Source organism: Jaculus jaculus, chromosome 2 (assembly GCF_020740685.1).
Source record: "Jaculus jaculus isolate mJacJac1 chromosome 2, mJacJac1.mat.Y.cur, whole genome shotgun sequence".
NCBI lineage: Eukaryota > Metazoa > Chordata > Mammalia > Rodentia > Dipodidae > Jaculus > Jaculus jaculus.
Genome location: NC_059103.1, coordinates 128436164 through 128462524, shown reverse-complemented (window position 1 = coordinate 128462524; position 26361 = coordinate 128436164). Strand labels below are relative to the sequence as shown.

At 41.1% G+C, this 26361-nt stretch overlaps 1 protein-coding gene across 3 annotated transcripts in view; it reads left to right on the top strand.

Annotated features, from left to right (window-relative positions):
* The first annotated feature begins 1047 nt into the window (after positions 1-1047).
* Positions 1048-26361, top strand: part of Nsmaf (neutral sphingomyelinase activation associated factor) — a 68946-nt gene continuing 43632 nt past the window's right edge. The window contains exons 1-5 of one of the 3 annotated variants that reach the window (XM_045143712.1): positions 1048-1070; positions 16671-16760; positions 22573-22651; positions 22746-22813; positions 22892-22928. In XM_045143712.1, the coding sequence (XP_044999647.1) occupies positions 1063-1070; positions 16671-16760; positions 22573-22651; positions 22746-22813; positions 22892-22928 (282 nt within the window). In that variant the 5' untranslated portion in view covers positions 1048-1062. Of the gene's footprint in view, positions 1071-1158; positions 1269-16462; positions 16583-16670; positions 16761-22572; positions 22652-22745; positions 22814-22891; positions 22929-26361 lie in introns of those variants that run through there. The other 2 variants (XM_045143710.1, XM_045143711.1) reach the window with 2 other exon arrangements.

The following is a 26361-nucleotide window of genomic DNA, read 5'->3' as shown; positions in this document are numbered from 1 at the left end:
CTTTTTTTTAACTGTTTATTAGTGGGGGAGAGAGCAAGCGAGCATGCTGGTGCTACTTTGTGTGCTGAGCTTTCCATGGGTTCTGGGCCAGCAGGCTTTGTAAGCAAGTGCCTTCAACTGCTAAGCCATCTCCTCAGCACCTGGTATGGCAGTTTTTTAAAATGTAGAGATGGAGTGACTATATGGTTCAGCATTCCCATTCCTATATTTCAACTTCATTCAACAGAAATGAAAGTATGTGCATATGAAAACTGGTACTTGAATGCTTATAGCTGCATTATTCTTAATAGCCCAAAGATGGAAAAGCTGCATGCCTAGAAACTGCTGAATACATTACTGTAAATGAAGTGTATTTATACAATGGGATACACTTTGGCAATAAACAGGAATGAAGTGTGGACACACGCTACAGCTCTGATGAACCTTGACAGCATTATGTGAAATCAAGCCAGATACAAAAGACCAAGTGTTGTGTAGCTAGCTGCCTTTGTGTGAAATGGCCCAGCTAAGCCAATTCAGAGACAAAAAGTTGATTAGTTAGGACAGAGGTGTGCAGTAGGACAGTTTGTGGTTGTGATAGCTAAAAGAATATAGGCTTCTGGTTGAGGTGATGAAAATATTCTAAAATTGTGGTAGTTGCACTTATCTGTGAATGTCCCCTCCCCCTCCCCCCGCACACACAAAGCATTGAAAGGTACACTATAAATGAGTGAAGTGTTGTGGCATTTGAACTGCAGCTCATTAAAATGCTATTTAAAAAGATAAATTAATGCCATCAATTACTTCAGCAATTGAAATTTGGGATTGGACGGCGAAAGCGCTGTTATGTCCAGTCCCCGAGGCCAAGAAGTCGGTGGTTGACTGCGTCGGCTCGGTTCCCGCGTGCACGAGACGAGAAAATGCAGCGCGCTGCAGTGTGTGGCAGCCCAGCGGGCGGAGGGGCGTGGGGGCGCGGGTCCTCGGAGAGCCCGGGGCGCCGGCCGGCCGGAGCGTAGGCGCCTCGGGTCAGCGCGCGCCCCTCCTCCGGCCTGAGTCACGGCGTCGCCGAGTCCCCACGCGAGGATGCTGCGGTGAGCGCGGCCGGGACGCCGCGGGGCTCTCGGGAAGCCAGGCCCGCAGCGGCGCGCTCCCGGCCGGCCGGCCGCCGCGTGCGCCCTCTCCGCGGCTGCTCGCGAGTCCCGGCGGGCGGCGGCCTGCCGCTCCCCAATGGCGTTCATCCGGAAGAAGCGGCAGGAGCAGCAGCAGCTGCAGTTCTACTCCAGGGAGAGGTGCGCGCCGGGCCGGGCCGGGCCGGGCCGGGAGGGGAGGGGAGCGGGGCGGCCGGGCCCAGGCCGGCGGGCGGCGTGCGGGCCAGGCTCGGTGGCCGAGGAGCGGGGCGACCGCTCACGGGAAGGCCGCGGCCGGGCGCGGGTCGCCTCCCCGGGGCCTGGAGCGCCGCCTGCCCGCGAGCCCCGACGCCCCCCCGCGTCCTCCTCACGCCCGCGGCCCGCGTGGGGCCCTCGGCCCTGGCGGAGGAGGTCGCGCCGCAGGACGAGCGCTCCCCGGCGGCTCCCTCAGAGCCCGGGGCTCGCGCAGGCCGCCCCGACCCCCACGCGTGCTCGGAGCCCAGGGCCCGGGCTGCGTGGCCTTGGACGGGCCGCCCGCCGCCCCGAGAGGGGTTGGGGTTCCACGGGCGAGCCCAGGCCGAAGTTGTCCCCGAAGTTAAACACCCCGCCCGACCCGGGGACGGGTCTGGTGGGAAAACTCACTTCCGCGCCGCGCGTCCTCCTCGGTGACCCACACACCTTGCTGGTGATCCGGCAGGGGTTGCCACCCTGGGCCCGAAAGCGAGGCAGGCGACCTCATTTTCCAAAACTTGCTGTGTGACTGACTGCTCCTTGAGTCGTCCCTTGGTGCGGCCAGACCTGCCCCGCGGGGCCCAGTGGATGCCAGGGAGCTAGGGAAACAGATGCAGGCTTTAATTTTCTGGAATGTTGGGCGATTCATTCTGAAATTTCTTTCTTTCTTCTTTCTCCTTTTTCTCCTGAGCTTGAATGGGGTTTCATTGACATCAACAGCTTGTTATGACTTGTAGGTGCTCTGTGTTAAATGGATGGGCATTCACGTTAGAGCTTTAAGAACTTTGAAACACCTTAATTGCCTGCTATTTTGAGGGAAATTGTTTCTCTTGGTTAGCTTACTGGCAGCTCTGCAAAGTCAGAGAAGCCTGCCTGTGGTCCTTGTTAATATTAAGCTGTTTTGTTAATATCCTTTGATCAAACAATAACAGGTCAGGCCAACAGGACTCATAGGCAAGAGTTCTCAAGGCCCAAACATATATCAGTAAGAAGGCATCAACTCTAACTGAGCATCAGAAGAAATAGATGCTAAACATTTTGTATTTTATTCCTACTTCCTGACTCAGCTTCATACCTTTGCAACTTTAGTAGGGTGTTTCCCATACACACACGCACATACACACACATATATATGTATATATTTAGTCTGTGGACTTGAATTACACAGTTTCTTCGTAAATCGTACAATTCATGCTAAAAAGCTAAATTTGGCAAGTCAGCTTATAAAAAGCAGGTTTATCGAGCCCCAAATTTGCCATTTCTCACACATTTTTCCTGGTTTGTTCCTTAGCAGAGATAAACACAAGTTGGCAAGATTAATATAGATCATCGCCTCCAGCATATCTCAGAGAACTTACTTTCTTGAGGAAACTTGGGAGACTGTTTGAGAAGTTATCTGTAGAGGCCTTCCTTCTGCTCTGAACACACTGGCTCCTCTCATGTTAGGGATTTTAGATATCTGTGCTGCCAAACAGTGACTCCAAAAAGAAATAAAATATATTTTTTGATAGTACATTCAGTTGCGTTTAGAATAAGTTGTATTTTCTACAAAAAAGATTCATTGGGAAATGGCTTAGATCACAATGATGGCAGATGAAATTGGGAAAAGAGGGTGTATTCTAGTTGTTTTCATGATGTAAAGAGTCCACAGGTCTTGATATGTTGCTTTAGAGAGAGAAAGAATTCCAGCTAGGATTGTCAGATGTAAGACACCCAGTTAAATCTGAATAATTTTTTAGCAGAAGTATGTCCCATGCAATATGTGGGATATATACCAAAAAATTAGTATAAGTATGTTATTATTTATCTGAAATTCAAATTTGACTGGAGAGCTTGTATTTTTATTTGCTAAACATAGTAAATAAAAGAGTCCTCTACTCAGATGTCTGATTTCAGTAGTCATGCCGTGGTGCCATTTGTTGGTAATATTTATGAAAAAAATGCTTTAGTAATTTTCAGGACTAAAAAGCAAAAGGACACACAGCCTTTCAAATTAAGTGCACTAGTACCCTGATGATTGTGATAGCAGCAGCCATATTGATTTTGCTGCTTATTAAAAATATCCTGAGCAGGTGCTGATAAAAGGAAATGAAAAAGGCAGTTCACATATATTCATTGGAATCATTGAAAATGTGGAGACAAGCTATTTTTACAAACTACTATTTAAAATAGTTCTACTTTACGGTCTCAGAATCAACTACGAGTTAAATTTTCCTATTTTCACTTTTTAATTTTTGGTGGTGGGACTATGATTGCTTTCATCTTGTGTTGCAGAAATTTAGGTAGTTGGGGCATGTTCCTTCTGAGGGACAGTTCTCGCTCTATTTCTGTAAGTCACAGAATAAATTAGTTATGTGTTGTCAGCTGTCATCTTAGGCTAAACAGTAGTGATCCCCCACTCTGTGTGTACCTACATGCTAGGTTAATAGTTTGGGGGCATTCCTGAGACTTTAGCATTACTTTAAGCATTCTCTGGGTACATAGTTCATTGCTTATGCTCATGTTAAGTACCGTTCTTTTTGAAGACTTAAAGAGACTTTATTAGATTAAGAGAAGAAAAGCAGGTGCAGAGAGCTCCTGCCATGTAGAAGGCAGAAGGAGGTAGAGAACACACGTGGGATTTGGGGTTTCCCTCCATCTAAGCCCAACAAGGCCGAGATGAAGGGACTTTACCAGAGCAGAGACCTGAAAGTTCAGGAAAGGTGAAAAGCCAAAAAAGAGCTTAAGTATCTTATTTAATATGTTTGTTTAATCAACTGATAATCTTGTTCTGTTTCATCTGATATTAATATACTTATAACAAGTATAAATAATATTATATTTTTAAATATTCTTTATATATACTAAATATAAATAAGTTTTTGCAGCTTATTTGCATTACATGGAATTTTCTGTGATTTCGCTTGTCCATGTCCTACATTTTCAGTATATCTCTTGCAGAGAGAGCTTATTGCTGAGCTCTTGATAATTTTTGTCACCACAGAGGTGTCTATTTACTGTCGTCATAAAGGTACTTAGATTGGTTTCTACTCATCTGCTCTTTTACTTTGTCATCCTCTTCCCCTTCCTTCCTTTGAACTAAATAAGGTCTCAATGTTCACTTTCATTTTTTTTTCCTGCATAGTATGTAAGATGTACATTCTGATTCTGGTTTGTGTGTGTTTCATCAGAAATGTGAACATGCATAATTTAATATTTGAAACTGATCATTCTTCTCCTCCTCTAACAGTGTGAGCATGTTAGAATAGCTAACTCTTTTGTGCTTTTTAATGCTAGCCTGCTCTTGTCTGGTTCAGTATGTGCATCAGACATTATGGTTACCTAGTTAATGACTGTGTAGTTTTATATGTGTTTATCACCATCTTTGATGAGTATTTCTTCCTGCATTTCATATCTTCCTTGGAATTTTTTTCTTTCTTAAGTATATTCTTAAAAGTCCCTCTGAGCAGGGCCTGATGGTTGTAAGTATGCTGCCTTTGTTTTCTTGTGCCTAAATATATCATTATTTTACCTTTGTTTTGAAAACAGCCGTGTTTGATACATCATTTCATCAGCATTTTGAAGATTATGTAAATAAGGCACCTGGGTAGGGAGTACACCCCAGACTTCTTAGAGCAGCATTAGATAGGGATGCTGTAAAAGAAAAAGTTCAGTGACAGGTGTGGTCTACCCTTCTGGGCAGCATGGAGCTACTTGGCTAGTCCACTTAAACTTCAGGAGAACCTTGGAGCCCACAATGACCAGGGGCCAAGAAGTGGTTGTACTGGAGTGAAACCTTGACTCACCGTACACAGCTCAGCATGTGTAGCTGTGAGTAGTCTGGCTTTTTTCTGGATGCTTTGAAGGCTATTTGCCTAGATATGGAGTTGTTCTGTCTTCATTTGTCCTGGTTGGGATTCCAAAACCTGAAATAATTTTGGAAAATGTGGTGCTGACCATCTTGGAATATTGCTTCTCCCCTGTAAAGGTTTATACTGTTGTCAACATAATAGGACCTAGAGTCACCTATGAGGGATTACGTAGACTAGGTTAGCTTGTCTGTATGTCTGTGAGACATCATCTGGATTAGGCTAATTAACATGGGAAGACGCACCTTACCTATGGGTGGCATCACTCCATGGTGGCAGTCCTGGAATAATAATAAAGGAGGGAGTTGGTCCAGCCGTAGCATTCATCACTTTCTGCCTCCTCACTGTGCTGATTGTGAACATGTCAAGCCTTTGCCACTGTGCCCTCCCTGTCGGACAGACTATAACCTGCAGCTATAAGCTGAAATAAATTTTTCCACCCTTCGGTTAACTTTTTAAAAATATTTTATTATTTGCGCACAGAAGTAACAGAGGGGAGAGGGAGAATGGGCAGGCACATCAGGGCCTCTATCCACTGCATATGAATTCCAGATGCATGTGCCACCTTGTGCATCTAGATTTACATGGGTAGTAGAGAATCAAACCTGGGTCCTTAGGCTTTGCTGACAAATGTTTTAACTGCTATGTCATCTTTCCAGACCCTAGACTGATTTTTGTCAGGCATTTTGTCCCATCAGTGACAAGTAGTACATGTCCCATCCTTTATATTTCTTAGAATTCAGCAACTTTATTTTCCTGTGGTGTGTTATAGATTATATAAACTCATTTTATAGGTTGCTAATTTCCTGTCTAGTTACCTAATTTTGGTTAACCCATTATGTAAATTTTGAATTTTAAACTTGTAGTTCTAGTTGTTTCATTTTTCTTCTTCCTCTTCTAATTTTTTGGACAAGGTTTTTCTCTGCAGTCTAGGCTAGTCTCTTGATTCTCCTGCCTCAGCCTCCTGAGTTTTGGGAGTTGGTTCATTTTGATAGTTGCCTGGTTGCTTTGTTTGCTTAAGCATACCTATGGTCACTTTGTTTGTCAAAGCATAATTATGGCGCAATCTGATGCAGGTGTTAAGTCACAGGTTAGATAGTGTTTTGTTGCTTTCCTGACTTCCATAGTAATTATAAATTTTTTGATTTTTGTGATCATGCCTTCTGGTCATTTGAATATTTTTCCTTAGAAATTCTTCCAAGCCCTGAAGTGTATTTTTCCAGAAGATTTTCACTTGTGTCTGCCTGTGCTTTGAAGAGAGACTCCAGTTACTTATTTTGGATTTTACTCTACTATGCTTACTGTATTTGCCCATAATAAATCCAGGTTGTCTGCTTGGGCAAAGCCTCCAGCCCCCACCCTCACCCCATTAGGGGAGAGCTATTCCACAACCTGTGAACTTTTCATGACTTACACTTTATGCTTCTTTTGCCTTTTTTATTTATTTATTTTATTTTTTTAAGACAAGGTGGTCCTTTTCTCACTATGTAGCTCAGTCCAACCTTGCATTTGCCTCAGCTTCACAGTTGCTGCCATTATAGCTATGGACTGTACCATACATTTGAAAAGATTTTTTAATAATTTTCCCACAAGTTCTATAATATCTGTAGTGTGGTTTTTCTTTGGATGTTGGAGCTGCCACTGTTGCAGGATTTAGGAGTTTGGGGGGGTTCCCCAAGCCTTTGAACCCCAATGTTTGGGATCTAATCCATTTTAACAAAGGATTGAGAAAAAGGACTCTGAGAAGAATAAACTGTGAATTATAAAGTTTATTGAGGGAGAAATTATGAACTATGAGGCTTATTTTGGGAGAATTGTATTCAGAGGAAAGGAAAGCTAGAAGACACAGGCCAGAAGAGAATTCCCTCACTGCCCAGCTGGAAGGAAGGTGGGGGAATTGAGAGTTAGGAAAATTCCATCACAGAGAAATCTGTAAGGGTAAAGTCAAGGAAGGGGCACACACATGGAGGAAGCAAACAGAGCCAAGGCCAAAGGATCAGAAGAAGCAGAAGCACTCACACCCAGGCACAAAGTCTAAGCGCCCAGGCCTTCACCTTCATGCTTGGATGGGTCAGGAAAGGATAAGAAACAGGACAGTGAAGAACCCAGGGCTTAAAGAAAGATCACATATGTAGCAGAGCAAGAAAATACCCAAAACCAAGACAGGGACGTGTCCAAAGAAAGAACGAACTTCTAAAGCAGGAATCAGGAGAGTCCAGTGCCCAGAGAATATACCAACAGAGTTATTACACACGTAGAAGACCTGGAGCTTAGAGGAAACTCACACATGCAAGAAGTATCTGAAAACAAAATATATGCAAGAAGCAAGCAGAAAATACCCAGGCAAGTAAAAAGAGCTGGGCTGGGAGAAGGGAAGAAACAAACACCCTGGTGTTGGGAAAAACCATGGGGGCAGGGGGTTGACAAAATGGGAGGGGCAGAGAGAAACAATCCCCCTTCCTTCTTGGGAAAAGGGGAAGAACAGGAACAAGGAGAGCTGGTACCAGGAGAATATGGCCAAAAGAGTGATTACCCATGTGGCAAGCCCTTTTATAGTTAATTAGGATTAACTTTGTAGTCACACTAGGGTATGTCAGGTAGAGACCTGATTGGTATATGAACTCAGAGGCTGAGTCAGAAAGGGCCAGCTCACTTAGGTATGCTAGATTGAGGAAGAAGTAGGAGGCACTGTTGCTGAGGGATTGTTTGTAGCCATGTTGGCCAAAACTGGATAGGTTGCAGTTTTGCCAGCGCAGGTGAGGTAGCCCCTCCTTGTACTTGGGCCTTGTTTCTGGCTGACTGCCCATAAAAAGCTATCTTGCTCCTGTTTCTTCTTCACCATGATGCCTTAAATTAATGCTTGCTGATCTCTTTTAATAAATCTATTGACCCACTGATTAAGAAGATAATCTAATCAATATCTGCCCTCAGTTTTATAGTTGAAGAACTCAGGGTCTAATTAAGTCAAGTGATGTGACTGACTAAGGTCAACTAATTTAGTCCTGGGTGATGGTTAATCCTGAGAGTACCTAGGAGATTATTAAATGTGTCTCTAGGTGTGTTTGTGAGGTCATTTCCAGGGAAGATAAACAAAGGGTGGGGGGGGGAGACCCACCCTGAATGTGGGAGACACCATCCAGTAGGCTGGGGTCCAGATGGAATAAAGAAGAAAAAGGAGAAAGCTTTTAGAATAGGTACTCACTCTGCTTCCTGACTGCCATGAGGTGGGCTGCCCATCTTGCTCTCCACCATGATGGAATGAAGCTGTGGAAGCCACCGCCACAAGTTGTCCCTGCCTTCAGGTTGTCTCTACAAGGCATTTATTACAAAGACAAAACAAAGACCTAACGTACTCTGTCTAAACTACATTAAAGCTAGTACTGAGGTTCTATAACCCTAGTTCACTCCTTTCTTCTCTGTGGCATGCTGATACTGACTGTATGTTGTATACCAGGATTGTGGACTGCTGGCCAGTGCTCATTTTTAAAGTCTCGGGGATTTTGAATGTTTGAAGCCTGGTGTATGGGATATTGGAAATGTGAAAGTGTGGCCCACAGGCCAGCAGCATGGGCATGCCTGGAGCTTAACAGACACACAGACTCTCAGGTACCATCCTAAGTTCACATCAGACTCTGGATTAGAACAAGATCCCCAAGTGATTGGGTATACATTAAAGTGTGAGAAACACTGCTGTAGTCAACAGAAAGTAGGCATTCATCCTAAATTTTTGTTTGCTTGCTTGATTCTCTGAACAGTACTATCTTCTTTACATTCGTAAGTCCACAACGCTCCCAAAAGCATCCCGCTCTGGAGTATGACTGTTTGCAGTGAGGGGATCTTGAGGATTGTGTACCTAGGCCTTTGCTAATGCTAGGTATACACTCAACCACTGAGCTGCATCCCAGCTTAGTGCTCTACCACTATTGATGAGCATTGGTGATTTTTTAAAAAACCTTTCTTCTCATATTGCTGAGGCTTAAATTATTAAGTAGCAGGTTGTATGGATGGTATCTCTTCTGAGCTCTCTTGTTCAGGAAGCAGCTGCATTTCACACAGTGAATCAGTATAATTTCCTAGAGTATGGCTGACTGATAGGGTTTTAGACTTACCTTGCAGGGTAATGGCTAAAAGGCCTGCTGAAATAGTAACATTGATTCATTTGGACAATGGCAGCTCTTGCAGGGTAGGAAGAACCAGGGATTTACAGGAGTAAGCCATGGGAACAGGAATTAGAACTGTTTAGTCACCCAGACTTGCCTTTGCAATTGTGGAAAAGATAGATAATCAGATGAGCTGTTTCTTATTACAGAGGATGATGGGACTTGATCTGAATCTCTTGCTGAATAGCTATGGATTATGAAAAGTAAAGACCTGTTAGGCATGGCAGTGAACAGCAAGAAGGGAGACATCAGTATGGGAAATTCATGACCAGAGTTGTGATGGAGGCATGGACCAGAAACCACTTTGGAAAGAGGAACAGAGATTACATACATGTATTCATTTGTTACCAGATATGTAAATGAATAGGGAAAAATTGGAAGCCAGGCTTGGTGGTGCGCACCTTTAATCCCAACATTTGGGAGGCAGAAGTAGGAGGAACGCCATGAGTTCAAGGCCACTCTGAGACTACACAGTGAATTCCAGGTCAGCTGGGGCTAGAGTTGAAACCCTACCTTGAAAAGCCAAAAAAAGAAAAAAAAGCATGGAGGTTGTGTACCTAGAGTAGATCAGAAAACAGGAAGTAGCATTAGCAATACATGCACAGAGATGCTTAGAATTAAGTACAGTTCTTTGACTTCCCCTTTTGAATGTTTTTTTTTTCTAGCTTTGAAGTTTTAATTCATTATAATGCCGAAATCTTGGGAACCTTATTTAATTTAGAACATTAAAGGAAAATTAATGAATCCTTTAGAAAAACTAATCATGTAGTGTTACTTGTTGAAGCTCAAGGAGATTATGGGTATTGCCTTACATAGAACATAGATTTTAAAGAAAGCAGATACTGAAAGTTTGACAGGGCAAAAATAGAGCCATTATTATTGGATAGTTCTGGAAAGCATTTATCTAAGAAGGTGTACAAAAGTGTATTTCAGAACTGTTAATGCAAATTATCTTAAGTGAAGATAAGGCAGAAAAACAGCAGTTGTCTGTGGCCCTGCAGGTAATGTTCCTTTGTGCTTCTAATAGTTTTTGAACATGAGTCAAAAAGTTACACACAACTAACTTCAAGAAGTTTGAAATCTCACATGAATGAAGGCTTTGAAAAAATGCTGCATATTTAAAAACTAAAACCAAAATTTTCTGAGCCCATGTTTGAAATGAGGAAGTACTTGACTGTTTCCCAGGGCCCAGCCTGTCAGTGTGACATTGATTTATGACAGAGAAAGTGTCTCTTATTTTGTACTCTGTTCATGACACTGACCTTCCGGCTAAAAGTTTCATATGCAAATGCAGGTGTCTGGGCATAGAGACCCTGGAAGAATCTGAATGGAGCATCATGGACTTGGCTCAGCCATGCAGGAACTTTGGGAGCCGGGAAAAGAACCTACATGTGAATAGGTTTAGTGCTAATTCTAGGTGGGATAGGTTGCTTACCATTCACCAAGCAAGAAGCTCAACAGTCTTCAGAAGGGATTGGCTATCAATCATGCCATGGGACCCTATAATCTTCGTTGACAGAGTTCAGACTAGTAGTTCTGAAAACACAGTAGATCTTGATCATCTGTACTTGATCTGAAGAGAAGGCTGACTTTTTTGACGTTTTTGTGGCAAAATCAATAAAAGAAAAATTAGTTTGTTATTCGGCATGCTGAATACTTTAGAGATGGGAAGGTCTCAAAGCAGTCTGAGAAGCAAGGTCTCTCTCTGTCTTTCTCCTGCTTCTGAATCATGTCCTGATTGTTAGGCCAGAATTCTTCTTCCTTTTTAAAATTACGTATGTGTGTGTCTGTGTCTGTGTCTGTGTGTGTACCAGGATATCTTGCCACTACAAAAAAAAGTGCCTTCCAATTTTACATGGGTAGTTGGAGAATTAACTATTAGCCAGCAGGCCTTGCAAGCAAATACTTTTAACCTCTGAGCCATCTCCCTAGTCCTTAATTTTATTTTTTTATATATATAATATATTTTGACCATAATCCCCTCTCATCACTCACTCTTGCCCACTTCCTGTACTCCTTCCGTTGACTACCTTCCTTTTTTCAATCCATCCCTCTTCTATTTTGATGTCTTTTTTTTTTTTTTTTAAAGCATGGACACTATATCCCCTCCCTCTTAAAATCAGCCATGAAAACTAGAAAGGTTACTTTCTGTCTGTTCTCCATCAAGCTTCATTCCCACAGCGTCTTGTCCATACTCAGGAGGAAGGTGTGGCATCAACTTAGACCAAGAGGACTGAAGGCAGGACTTGCTGTGCTCCACCTCAGTCCATTATCCTTTTGCCCAGTCATGTCTCTGTATAGTTCTCTGTTTCATCTATTTCTCATGGAACATAAGCATAAAAGGAAGGAAGGTAATTCTTCCTGGATCTTTGGCTCCTAATGTCCAAAACTCCCATGTCACATAAACTTTGATTAGATAAATTTGTTATGCTTTTTTCATGTGTACCTGAGTTTGTTATAGGAAAATGGGATGTGACTGTTACCATGGACGAGGGTAGGTGTCATTCTGTTGTGCCCCAACCCCTCTCTTCAGACATGAATGTCTATTGCATTGGCAGCTTGGCTGTTGTGGTGGGCATGGAGGAAGGAGGCAGGATGTGGTTGTCCGGTAGCAGGAGTAACAGGACTGTGGTCTTGTCTAGTATATCCACCTGTTTTCTTAATTTCTTCCTTATTAAGAAACTGAAAGGCTAGTCTCTTTAAACTTACTCTAATGGGGGCTGTACAACCAGCTTAGTCTACGCGTGTTGGCTACTCAGAGCATGGAGGCTCATGACCCCTGTCTGCATCACTCAGTGTCACAGCACTTTTTCCATTAAGCTGGTGTCAAACTTGTATCTCTGACCTTGATACTGGACTGACTGGTAGAAACTCTGGATCCACTATCAATATAAGTAATGATGATGAACTACTATGAATGCAGTTATCCCCAAGGGTTACCTGCAGAGAAACAACTTGATGATGTTGGTCAAGTGCTAGCATGTACGTATACTTCTGTGATGGTAGGATAACATCTTTATAGTAGAACTGACGTCATATGAGGGAAGTGGTCTAAAAAGTGACCTCACGCTCTGTTAAGGTGGATTAAACTGAGACTCTTGAGGGCTGGGGCCATGACAGCAAGTGTTTTAAAGATACAATTTATGGGGCTGGAGAGCTGGCTTAGCGGTTAAGCGCTTGCCTGTGAAGCCTAAGGACCCCAGTTCGAGGCTCGGTTCCCCAGGTCCCACGTTAGCCAGATGCACAAGGGGGCGCACGCGTCTGGAGTTCGTTTGCAGAGGCTGGAAGCCCTGGCACACCCATTCTCTCTCTCTCCCTCTATCTGTCTTTCTCTCTGTGTCTGTCGCTCTCAAATAAATAAATAAAAAATGAACAAAAATAAAAAAAAAAGATACAACTTATGGTCTGATAGAATACTAATGGGTAATAGTATAAAATCATAAAATTATAAGACAGTGATTTTAATTTTTTAAAGATGTGGAATCTTTTATTCCATAGAATGTAGTTTAAAAATCATTGTGAAAATTTAATTGTAAAAATTTGCATATAGGAAAACTTTAACACAATTATCACTAAACATATCAGTGGGAAAACAAAACCATTCCTTAATCTGTTATTTATAAAAATACTTTTAGTTATTTATTAGAGAGAGAAAGGCAGAGAGTTATAGGCTCACCAGGGCCTTCTACCACTGCAGACTAACTCCAAATGCCTATGCATCTATCCTTATGTGTGTACTGGCAAATCAAACCAGGCCATCAGGCTTTACAAGCAAGTTCATTTAACCACCCCTAATCTGTTAGTTTTAAAGTGTTATTTGGTTGTAATTCCTTGTGTCTGTGTGTGGTATTTGAATGGATGGCCCCCAATATAGTCAGGATTTTATTAGTTTGTAATTTAGATCTGCAACCACCTGACTGGAGGAAGTGTCACTGTGGGTGGATCCTAGTATCCATCTCTAAGGTGTGGGGGTGGATTTGGAATTCCTGTCCAAAGATGTGCAAAGTGCTGACCTAAGTTCCTAAGTTCCTAAGTGTGCTTGCTTGTCTCTCTCTCTCTCTCTCTCTCTGTCTGTGTTGACCTGTGAAAGCAGGCTAGCTTCTTCTGCCACTGGGGAACTTTCCCTGGATCTTTAAGCTTCAGATACAGCCTTTCTTCTTCCCATAAACTGTCTGGTTTGGAAGTTCATCCCAGCAACTTGAGGCTGTCTACTATAATGTGTTTTATATCTCTTGTAAAATATGTGTATGGTAAGTGTGAACCGAAGTTCGGGGGGGGGGGAGGCGGGAAAGGGAGGGGAGAAAGATTTGCCTGTCCTGTAAGACTGCACCTGATTAGAATATTAATGTGGAGAAATGAGAATGTTACAAGTCCAGAGCCAAATTATCTTGGGCTACCTTTAGCCCCCTTGCCATCCATTTAGTGTCCACCACTCTCTGACCTAACATCCTGGTAACTATCAGATGATCATGTGAAACCTTTGTGGAATGTACTCATAGACCACCAGCTTTCACCAAACCAAAGACTAAGTCATCAGACAGCATCTAAACTCTATAGCAGAGATGCCCTGCTTTGCTGGAACTCTCCTACCTGGTGTTTACACCAATGTATATGAAAAATGCCTTGGTCTATGACTTTCTTTTGTTCTGCAACTATAAAATCTTCATGAAACAGTTAACACTTTGGAACATAGAATTTGGGGTAAGTGAATCAGTGTTCCTAGGCCATGTTCACTCATATGTGGCTCCAGAATAAACTGTCTCTTACTCCCTTTGAGGTGAGAGCTACATGATTTGTGTCAACATAAAGAGGCTACAATTAATTTACTAAAGTTATGGTTTGAGTTCTAAAATGGTTGATAGGAACATGCTTGAATTATTATATGGTTGAATCTTAAGGTGATTTGTGCTCATAGCAATACCCTTACCCTGTTACCTTCCTGAAGAATACTTCCTCACTTCCTTTCCTTGCCGTTTATATTGGGAGAGGCATGAGACCAGCGGCAAGAAAGAAGCACCACACAGCTCTAGCCAAGCAGATGGCTTCTAGTCATTGAGGTACAAACTAACAAGTACCAGATAATTAGTATCTTCCTGATTTGTACCTTCCTGGAAGGTACCCACACCATCAAAGGGCTGCCTCATAACTTTAAATTGTGTGCTTATACTAAAAGTCTGGTTTATGATTATTTTTTGTTGAACTTGAGAATAAATCCAATTTATCATTCATTCTTATTCACAGATTTTAAAATGGAAGACAAGTCAGTAAAAGAAGGATGATAAAACTGGTTCCTGTAATCTTTAATTTTATGAGTCATTATTTTGGGTACAATTTTTTTTTCTTTTTTTAAAATTATTTATTTATTTATTTGAGAGCTACAGACACAGAGAGAAAGACAGATAGAGGGAGAGAGAGAGAATGGGCACGCTAGGGCTTCCAGCCTCTGCAAACGAACTCCAGACGCATGCGCCCCCTTGTGCATCTGGCTAACGTGGGACCTGGGGGACCGAGCCTCAAACCGGGGTCCTTAGGCTTTACAGGCAAGCGCTTAACTGCTAAGCCATCTCTCCAGCCCTGGGTACAATTTTTTGAATGAGCAAATTTCTTCTTGTGTCATGCAAGGATATTAATTATAGCCTTCTGACCTTTTCTTCTGCTTTCTGCCTTGTCTCTAGTACTTCAAGGCATATTCTTCTGGCTTGTTCTTTCATGCTAGACCTTTGTAAGGGTGTTAAGTATAGTCTTTGATCTGTTCCCTACCTGTCTCTTCTTCAGGTTGCATTCTTGTCTTGGTCTTTCTCCTTCATATGAGCAGCTCACAGTCTTGGACGGCCCATTCAAATTCAAATGCCTTCTTAATACCCCGTTCCCCCAGTTTCTGAACTTTTTGTGAGTGCTCTGATTTGCATGGATTTTTCTCCCTAGTGGTGCTCTCTGAAAGTATCTCTGCTCTGAGTTCAGGATGCTGCTCCCTGCTCTCTATCTTATGCAGACTGGCTTGTCTTTTTTTCCCATCCTTTAGTCTGTCTACGTTACTTTAGTCTTTGGGTTTTATCACCTAAAATAGTTTTAAAACATTTTATTTATTTATTTATTCATTTATTTGCAAGGAGAGAGAGAGAGAGAGACCAACAGAATTAGCATACCAGGGTCTCCATCTACTGCAAACCAACTCCAAACATATGCACTTTGTACATCTGGCTTTACATGGGTACTGAGGAATTGAACTTGGGTCATCAGGCTTTGTAGGCAAGTACCTTAACTGCTAATCTGTCTCCCCATCCCTTAAAAATATTTTTACTTACATCTTAGTAGTGCTTCAGGTGCCAGCAAAAAATGAGAATACATGTGTATCTGCCATATTTAGTCTAAATGTCTCACCTTCAATACAATAAAACTTTAAGATCCATCTCAATTTTGGCAATTTCTCTGAAAGCATTTCCTAGACACTGTTAATGTTCCCTGACCCTTACTGTAAAACAAATGATATTATCTTCACTTCTTTGTCATATATTTATTTCTGTGGAAGTATAACTAAATTATTATTTTGTTTTTTTTATTTTTAAAAAAATTCTAAATTTATTTTATTTTATTTATTTGAGAGAGGGAGAGAAAAAGGCGGATAGAACGAGAGAGATAGAATGGGCATGCCAGCATCTCCAGCTTCTGTAGACGAACTCTAGTTGCATGCACCACATTCTGCATCTGGCTTATGTGGGTCCTGGGGAATCAAACCTGGGTCCTTAGGCTTTGTAAGCAAGTGCCTTAACTGCTAAGCCATTTCTCCCGCCCTTTCTTCCTTGATTTTTAAAGTTAAAAGCACCTAAAACTCAAAGAACTACCATATTGGTTTACTTACTTTATTTTAAAGCATCTGTTGTGTATATAACCATGTTTGCACCTGTCTCATAAAGGCACATTGTCTTGTGAGAGTAACAGCAACTCAAGTCAGAGTGTGGGGGGGGGAGGGTGTGACAGAGGAGAGATGGAGATGCCTGGCTAGTGCGGTCAGGGGAAGTAGAAAATGAAAATTCCGTTGGTTACTAGTGTAGCAATGTTTTTTTGTTTCAGATAAAAGAAAAAGCTTAATTTCACACAATTTGAGAATTCTGTAAAGTACATTGCATCCACCTTGTGAAGGAAATTATTTTTTTGGCAGAGTCGAGTCACTGCATAGAATGAGTTTTAGCATACAACATATACTTCCCAAGTTCTTCGTAAATTACCAGTCAATTGGGTAAGGATGTTGGATCAAACATTTTAAATATACTGCCTTGCACTTTTTAAAAACTAACTGAAAAAATCCACTTATACCCCACATTTAGGTTTTCCTTGCTGCTGCTTAACCTGGAGGAGTATTATTTCGAGCAGCACTCAGCTAGCCATGTTCAGCAGAGCGGCAGCCACGAGGAAAGGTAAGAGAGCTGTGGAGAGTTGTGCATGAACAGACCTTGGTGATATCTAGTATTCCTTGCATGTGTATGTGTGTTCACATGTGTGTTGGTACATGTGTGTGTATACAAATGTATATGCACATGTGGGCATGTGTGTGGAGGTCAGAGGTCAGCTTCAGATTTCTTCCTTAATCATTCTTCACCTTATTTTTTGAGACATTGTCTCTCTGAACCTAGTGCCAGGTTTTGTCAGATTAGCTAGTAAAAGAAAACTCAGGTTTGCCCTGTCTCCTCCAGTGCTGGGGATTGCAGGCATGCCCCACTATACCTAGCTTTTACTATGGGTTAGCTCAGCTTCTCGTGCTTGTGAGGCAAGCACTTCACTGCCTGGGCCAATTCTCCAGCCCCGTGTTGGTTATTTTTTTTTATTATTTTTTTTTGTTCATTTTTATTCATTTATTTGAGAGTGATAGAGAGAGAAAGAGGCAGATAGAGAGAGAGAGAGAATGGGTGCACCAGGGCTTCCAGCCACTGCAAACGAACTCCAGATGTGTGCACCCCCTTGTGCATCTGGCTAACGTGGGTCCTGGGGAATTGAGCCTTGAGCTGGGGTCCTTAGGCTTCAAGGCAAGCACTTAACTGCTAAGCCATCTCTCCAGCCCTGGTTATTTTTTTTTTAATTAAGTGTAGATCCCTATAAGGTTTTTTCTCTTCCTTCTTTTTAGGGAGATAAAGGATAAGGGCCTACTATCAAATGTTTTTTTTTTTTTTAAAGCCAAAAGTGATGACTCTAGTTAGTTCCACTAAGGTTGCTGGGCAGGGCTATGGTCCATCTCATCATTTGTTCATTGGTCTAACTTGTTACCTAGTGTGCTCTGTGCTCAGTCATTAGGGTGGTAGTGCTATACAATATTAATCATTAACAATAAGAGTTGTATGAAGTACCATTTTCAAAACAAATACATGAATTATGTCATTTGAACCAGAGGCCAAACTGATTTCTCCATAGGTACTAATTTTCTACTTTAAAAGCACATTCTGTTTCTTTCATCTGACCTTTCAAAAGTTATGCATAAAGTATATGATACAGTCTCTTGCTTTCCTTGTCCAGTTGTATTCCAGTGTCACCAAATTTCTAAGGAATATAAAGTTCTGGTCAGTTGACAAAGTAGAGCTAATAATTATGGCTGTGATGATCAATTCCTGACAGATCTATAGGTGTCAGAAAAGTTTAGGCTTTTAGCAAATCTGACCTGCCTCTTGCTTTTGCATCCAAAGCTTTATTGGAATATAGCTGTACCTACTTGTGACTGTATGTCCATAAAGCCAAAGTTTGTTTTGTTGGGCCTTTCACAGAGAACTCTGGCCATAATTGTATGGTATATCATACTCTTCAGTAGCTGCTAAGATCATTAGGTAAGAAGTTACTGGCGAGGGCTAGAATGTACTTCCACTGGTAAAGTACTTGCCTAGCATGCATGAATTCCTGGTTTTCATCCCCAGCACTACATAAACAGAGTATGGTGGCACACTTATGTGATTCCAGCATTCAGGAGGTGGAAGCAGCAGGATCATAAGTACATTGTTGTCTAAGGTTATTGGTATTAAGTAATTAGGTAAAATCCTTGGGGAATTTTAAGAAGCTACTGAGAAATCTCATAATAAGACAAAGAAAGATTAGTATCACCTCAATTCTACTATCACCACAAGCCTCCACATCTCCTGATGCAAAGGCCTTCCAAGTGCTTCCTGCCTAACGTATTGTCAGAAGATCTGTCCAGTATCTATCTGATCCTTTAGTCTTATGGATAACCTCAAAATAGTAACTGGGTAAAGGAATATCATCAGTGCATTCAGCAAAAGGTAAAGGGCTTAGGAAGTGTGTTCAGCAGTAGGTGCTCATCTAGAACTCATGCTTCGGGAAAACTTGGGTTCAATCTCAGCATTGCCAATTTATCACAATGTCAAAAACTCTCAATATGATTAACATATGTGAGAAATGTATCAGCCAAATGTAATATTGACTATGTTTGAAGTTTGATTTGAGCAATGACTTACACACATTTATGAAGTAGGAAATTTTTGAATGCATATACTTGATGGCATTAAAGAGTTACTTATTTTTTTAGTGTGATAATGATAGGCTCATTATCAAGAGAGTACTCCTTCAGAGATTCATATTGAAGTACTATGGATAAAGTATATGAGTTCCAGAATTCTGTCTATAGACCAACAGGGTTCTGAGAAACAAAAACTGGATGAGTCACCTCCAGCACACCAGCCAGGGCACAGGGAACATTGCAAAGGTAGTCATGGAAAGAATATGAGAGCTGCTGTCACTGCTATCCAGAGAAGCCTCTCTATGGAGATGGCAGTAGATACTGAGGAGACTCAAGACTCATCAAAGCAGAAATAAGACTCTGCCAAGAGCTCAACACTAAAGGACATTTCTAACATACCCTCCAGTGCTCAGGGAACACTGTGAAAGAGGTTAGAAAGAATCTAATAGCCACATAGTAGGAAAGTATATTCTGAGGTCATTGTCCTCCTTGCAAGACTGACTGTTGCATTCATTACATCATGGTGGTTGCTGGTACCCCACAAGACCTGCACTGTTCAGAGCTGATAAATGTTTTGACGTAGAGAACAGAGGAGACCAAAAGGAATGAGATAAGAAAACAGAGGAAGGACTATGTTGAAAGAGGAGGGTCGTCAGTGGATTGGGCTGGGGGAGAGAGGACAAAAGAGGATAACATGACCAACTTACAGTATGTTCATATATTAAAATGACCAATAAAGCTTTTAAATGACCATGTGTTATTAGCTATTGATATATGGGCTTCCTATTGTTTTATTTAGAAATTTCATATTTTTTTAAGTTTTTTAAAATTATTTATTTATTTATTTAATTGACAGCGACAGACACAGAGAGAAGGACAGATAGAGGGAGAGAGAGAGAATGGGCGCGCCAGGGCTTCCAGCCTCTGCAAACGAACTCCAGACGCGTGCACCCCCTTGTGCATCTAGCTAACGTGGGACCTGGGGAACCGAGCCTCGAACCGGGGTCCTTAGGCTTCACAGGCAAGCGTTTAACCGCTAAGCCATCTCTCCAGCCCAAATTTCATATTTTTTAAAAGAAATGGAATATTTTATAAATTCAGGTATTAAAATGTATGTACATTTCACAACATGAAAATAAAATGATATAAAATTTCAAAAACCCTTTGAGGAAGAAGAATTGTAAACTGCATCATGACCTTCAGTATGATGGGTCTTCTGATTCATTCAATATATGGATACTGAGTGAAAGCTTAGGTAAATACTTCCAGAACAGAGGAGGGAGTGTTGCTCTGTTGGCATGGGCATTCTTAGTAAGACTGTGTTTCTCAATGTGGTGCCTCCTAAGAAACTTCAGCTTTTTTTTTTAAAAAAAAAAAAAAGAATTTATGTATTTGCGTATGTTTGTGAGTATGTGTGTGTGCGGGGAGAGCATGCTAGGGCCTCCTGCTGCTGCAAGTGAACTCAAGACACTTGGGCCACTGTTTGCATCAGGCTTAAGTGGGTGGCATGGGAATTAAACCTGGGCTGGCTGGCTTTGCAAGCAAGCACCTTTAACTATTGAGCCATCTTTCTAGCCCCAAGTTTCTATATCTACATACTAATATATAGTTATTCCCTGGTATCCATAGAAGATTAGTTCTTAGGGCCCCAGAGATACCAAAATTCTTGAATACTCAAGTCCCTGATTAAAAATGGCATACTATTTGCATATAGCCTGCACACATGTTCCTGTTTCTTTAAATGATCTGTAATTACTGATAGATCTAAACACAGTACCTACATGTCACTTCATTCCCATGGATTTAGTATAATACTTGGCATATAGATAGACAATTCAAGTTTTGCTTTTGGAACTCTGGAATATTTTATAACATGTTTTAAATCTGAAGTTGTATACTGTGTGGAGGCAGGACCTCAGCTATGGAGGTCCAGCTACCATTGCTTCAGTTAAGGCAAGGAGACCAGAGTCCTGGGATAGACAAAATGAAAGTTTACCAGGTCACCTAGCAAGAGCTGGAAAGTATCCACATGACATTGAAGTGATTGTAGAGACATGAGATCTTTAAAATTTCAGAAACTGATCTGGCGGGGGGGATGTTATGCTTACATACCAGCATTTCTTATATGTGACTACATAATAAGCTATTGTCTTGGTTTGATCATTGATAAAAAATCAGTCAATTGACAAGACAAAATGAAGGTGACGTATGTTGGTTAAAATTAATAACAATCTCTAACAATTTGAGCATATTCATTCCAAAATTTAGGGGAGCCATATAAATAGCCCAATAAACTAAGGAAGTAGCAAAGTCCATCCATATCTGATTTATTTGATTGTATACTAGAAGCTACATGGTTTCTAAATTTGCTTTATTGCTAGGGTTTTTTTTTTTTTTTGCCTCCAAATTCCTCTATGCCCCAAAATCATTGTTACAAGTATCCTATGCACTAAATTCAAATTTGATTTTACTTTATTTTTAAATAGTAAAAAACTTCTTTACCTAATTAGGTTTTGATATTTAATGTTGCCTTCTGAATAGCTCTTCCAGATATAAAGAATTAAAAGCCAACAGAATTCACTGAAGTCATGGTATAGTGAACACTTTTTAATGTGTCTGGTCCTCAGTTTCCTCTGTAAAGTAGTTATAAGGACCAAATAAAAATAGCTTAGTGGTTAAGGCACTTGCCTGCAAAGCTTAAGGGCTCTGGTTCAATTCCCCAGGACACACATAGGCCAAAGGTGTTACATGCACCTAGAGTTCACTTGTAGTGGCTGGAGGCCCTGATGCACCTATTCATATTCTCTCTCTCTCTCTCAAATAAAAATAAATAGACTAAAATATTTAAAAATAAAAATTGAACTTGGACTACAGGATGATTCAGTGGTGAAGGGCATTTGCTTGCAAAGCCTGACAGCCTGGGTTAAGTTCCCCAGTACCCTCATAAAGCCAGATGCATAAAGTGTTACATGCATCCAGTGTTCATTTAGAGTGACAAGAGGTTCTGTCATGCCTGCCTCATCCCCACTTACAAATAAAATTTTAAAACTTGAACATATAAAACATCGTGATGGTTTGTATTGTCAGCTTGACAGGACATCACCTATGAGAGATTATACAGACTAGGTGGGATTATCTTGTTTAGGCTAATTAAAGAGGGAAGATTAGCCTTAGCAATGGGCAGTACCATTCCATGGTTAGGGTTCTGAATAAAAAGAAGAGAGCTGGCTGAGCAGCAGCATTCGTCACTCTCTACTTCCTCACCGGGGACTGAATGGACTAGCTGTCTCAAGCTCCTGCCACCATCCCTTCCTGGCATGATAGACTGCAAGCTGAAATAAACCATTCCTGATTTAAGCTTATTTTTGTCAGGTGCTTTGTCTTAAAGATAAATTGAGTAATAGAGTGTTCAACAAAATAAACTATAATTACAATATGCACAGATTTCTCTACCTCTGGAGAGGTGGAGATAAGGAGAGATTATTTTTTCCAACCTGTCATACTTTTTGCTCTAATTGTGTTATTGACTTATTAGTTCATATCTTAGTAACTTACTTTTTTTTTTTTCTTTTTGATTTTCATGGTAGGGTTTCACTCTAGCCCAGGCTGACCTGGAATTCACTACGGAGTCTCAGTGACCTCGAACTTAGAGGTCCTCCTACCTCTACCTCCCAAGTGCTGAGATTTAAGGCGTGTGCCACCACGCCTAGCTTTTTAACTTACTTTCTAATTATATAATTATAGTCTATAATCTCTTCTGATTTGGCTCCTAGGAAAATCAGAGGCTCCTTAAAAATATGTTCAAAATCAGTGATCTTTGAACCAGATGCAATATCCCAGCCTATCATTAAGGTAAACAAATTTTAAATGTCAACAGACATTCCTTTTTTGTATGTACTATTTATTTTTGCTTATTTATATAATATTCTTCCTCAATTCTTTCCAGATTCCTTTGAGAGATTGTGTAAAAATAGGAAAATATGGTGACAATGGAGCCAATAAACATTTTTCCAAGTAAGTCATTTGCACTAACTGTTTCATTTTACTTCAACCAAAAAGTTTTATATCTGATGACTTTTATCTGTGTTTTAGGACAAAATCTTGGGGTATTTCACTCATTTTCAGTCAGGTAAGGAGCACCTAGTTAAATATTTACAAAAACATCATGCTGTATTTTTTATATTTTATATGAAACATGCATGTGTGTATAATTTTTTAACATGATAAAGCTTTGTATTTATAAGACCCTTGGAACAGATGTTTAAATGCTTTTAAAACATAGTAAGTGAGAAATTTTTTTTTAAGTTGTGATTCCCCCACTGGGATTGTATTAATTAGGATCTTCTAGAGGAACAGAACCGATAGACTGAGTAGATATTCCATTGAAGCTTTATTGGGTTGGCTTACTTGATACAGATTGGGCAGTCCAACGGCAGCAGTCTTTAGGCTAGAGAGTCTGAGAACCCAGTAGCTGCTCAGTTCACAAGACTGGATGTCTCAGCAGTCTCCAACCTGGTGTGAAAGCCTGGGAAATTCCTAGAGAGCTGCTAATCTGGAGGTCATGCTGGAAGAACAAAGAGGCTGGGTCTTTTTTTTTTTTTTTTTTTAATTTTAGAGAGAGGAGAGTGAGATAATTGGTAGTCCTCAGCCACTGTAATCAAATTCCAGACACTTGCGCCACCTAGTGGCCATGTACAACCTTGCCCTTGCCTCACCTTTGTGTGTCTGGTTTTGGTGGGATCTGGAGAATCGAATATGGGTCCTTAGGTTTCACAGGCAAGTATCTTAACCACTAAGTCATCTCTCCAAGAAGCTGGGTTTTGTTGTCTGTAAAGGGTGACAGTAACAGGGTAGATGCAATCACCAACAAGAAGCAATGGCACCTAGGGAAAAGGATTACTTTGTCCTGGAACCTCTGTATATAAGCAGCCACTAAAAAGGCTACCCCACTCTGGGAAAGTCTTCCCTCTTCAGTTAATCCTATCTGGAAATGCCCTCACAGACTTGCCCAAGAAGCCTGTCTCTTATTTGATTCCAGACCCAGTCAAGTTGACCCAAAGATCTGTCCCAAGGATTCTTCATGTTCACAAAGAATACAAAATGTGCTATTGTGTTTTTGCCCTCAGGAGCTCAGTGTCAGAGGTTAAAATGAAGGTACAATGGTTCTGCCTGTGGCCTTCTAGTTGTTGAAAAGTGAGAGGCCAGGGCAGGCCATGTGAATGACCTGAGACTGATGTCTGACAACCCAGCACTGGCTTAGGATAGGTACTCTCCTGTCAGTATAACCTTGGGGCCATTGTTATTTGTTCATTCTAAATATATTTTATATTCACTTATGTTCCTACTGTTATGCCTGCTATAGTATGAACATCACAAGACAAATTGAAGTATCCTGTCCTATAATTAATTAATGAGTAAAATGGTGAATAAAGAGAGATAAGAAGACTTCTAGTATTTTCTTTTAGGTCTAGACTTCACTTTCTTCATCTGTACACTAATGTGTTAGGCATGTTGTTTTGACTGTACAGATATCTAGTTGTATACATTGTTGAGGTGTTGAGAAAAATTCCTCTAGTATCCAGCGCATGTAGAAAAGCTGTGGCAAACAGATCCCCCAGTTACTATACTTCAGACCTCAATGCAGAGCCTTCCACAGGATAGCACATGGAGCTTCTGGGGGAGTCAGTGGAGAGAGGAGGTCAGATTGATCCTCACTGTCTGAAAATTGTCATATGCTTTTATTCACTAAACAGTTGTTGAAATTTCTTTGATGAATTCTGGGAGATTTCAGATTCCATAATTTTCTGCAACTAACTTTTGTGATTCCATTAGTTTTAGTTTATATTATATTTTTATTTATTTATTTGTGAGGAGAAAGAGCTAGAGTATGGGTGTGCCAGAGCCTCTTGCCACTACAAATGAACTATAGACACATCTGCCATTTTGTGCATCTAGCTTTATGTGGGTACTGGGGAATTAAACCCAGGCCAGTAGGCTTTGTAGGTAAGTGTCCCTAAGCAGTGAGCCATCTCCACAATGCCTCCATTAATTTTAAAGAAGAAAAACATTTTGTGGTCTATCTTTGACTTCCTGTGTTTAACTGACATGCATGAAAGCAGTTACAGCCATCTAGTGTTTTGTGGAGAGAGCATCGTTTCTAATAGTTCTGGTTCACTTCTGTGTTCCCATGTCTGTATTTCTTACCATGATCTTATACTAAAGCATCCATATCTTAGAAGTACTTTTGAGTTGAAAGGAATATTTCCTTTATAAAACTACCTATTTTAATAAAATTTCAATAACTTTGTTCTTTAAAGTAAAGCTTTAAAATCCTCTCACTTACTTTTAACAGTTTATAGAAGAGATCTCAGATGAAACCAGCACAAAACCAGCCTAACATCCAGCTGCTCTTTCAAATACTACTTTAAGCTTCTTCCCATGTCAGATATACAACGAGGCAACTTTTGTGGGATTTTTCTTTTTCTTCTTCCTTTCTTCCTTCCTTCCTACTTTCCTTTCTTTATTTTTAAAATATTTTATTTTTATCTATTTATTTGAGAGAGAGAGAGATGCAGAAATGGAGGGGGGGAGAATGGGTGCACCAGGGCCTCCAGCCACTGCAACTGAACTCCAGACACATGCGGCCCTTGTGCATCTGGCTTACGTGGGCCCTGGGGAGTCAAACCTAGGTCCTTTGGCTTTGCAGGCAAGCACATTAACCAGTAAGCCATCTCTCCAGCCCCTCTCTCTTTGTCCTCCCTTCCTCCCTCCCTCCCTCCTTTCTTTCTTTCTTGCACTTACTAGTTTACAGGGTCTCAGAGAGATAGGTTTTACTTTTAGGGCTTGTTTTTGTTATTGTTGCTGTTGGAATAAGAAGGTATGTATGTGTGTTTTCAGTATTTATTTCATTCACAGCCCCAGAGATATAGGGAAGATCAAGATGAGAGAGAAGCTTTTCTCTGTATGGACTTTGCTTTTAAATGTCAGTTAGGGACAGATGTTACGGGAATAAATGAAAGGTGGACAAAAGGACAGAGGACATGGGGACTGTAGGGTGCAACTTCAGACATAGTGGTCAGGAAGGGCTCCCTGCGAACAAGGTATCACTTGACCAGGGACATAGAGGTGAGGTGTGCAATGATAATGTGCCATTGGTCAGAGAGGTCAGAAGAGAAGTTTCAGAGATTGTCAGAAGATAAGCCCTGAAGGTGGGGTGCCACAGGAGGCAGTCTGCCTAGAGTATGGGAGTTATGGAGAGCAAGCTTAGTAGGGACTGGGACCCTGTTGTGGAGGTTCTCTGGGCCATGGTAAGGTTTTAGAATAAAAGGCAAAAGTGTGTAGAGCCTGTGGTAGCGAGATGGATAGCCAACTGTGTAGAGTTAAGTGTAGAACAAGATGCTTAAGGAGGTTCCAGAAATACAGACTTTTACACTAGGGATAGATTTTATACTAGGGATAAAGAGAGTCATTGTCTGGAGATACTTTAAAGATCAACCTGCAGAAGTTTTGAGGATAAAGCTAGGTGTAAAAGGAGAAGGATCAAGAGAGACTGGTGCATAGTA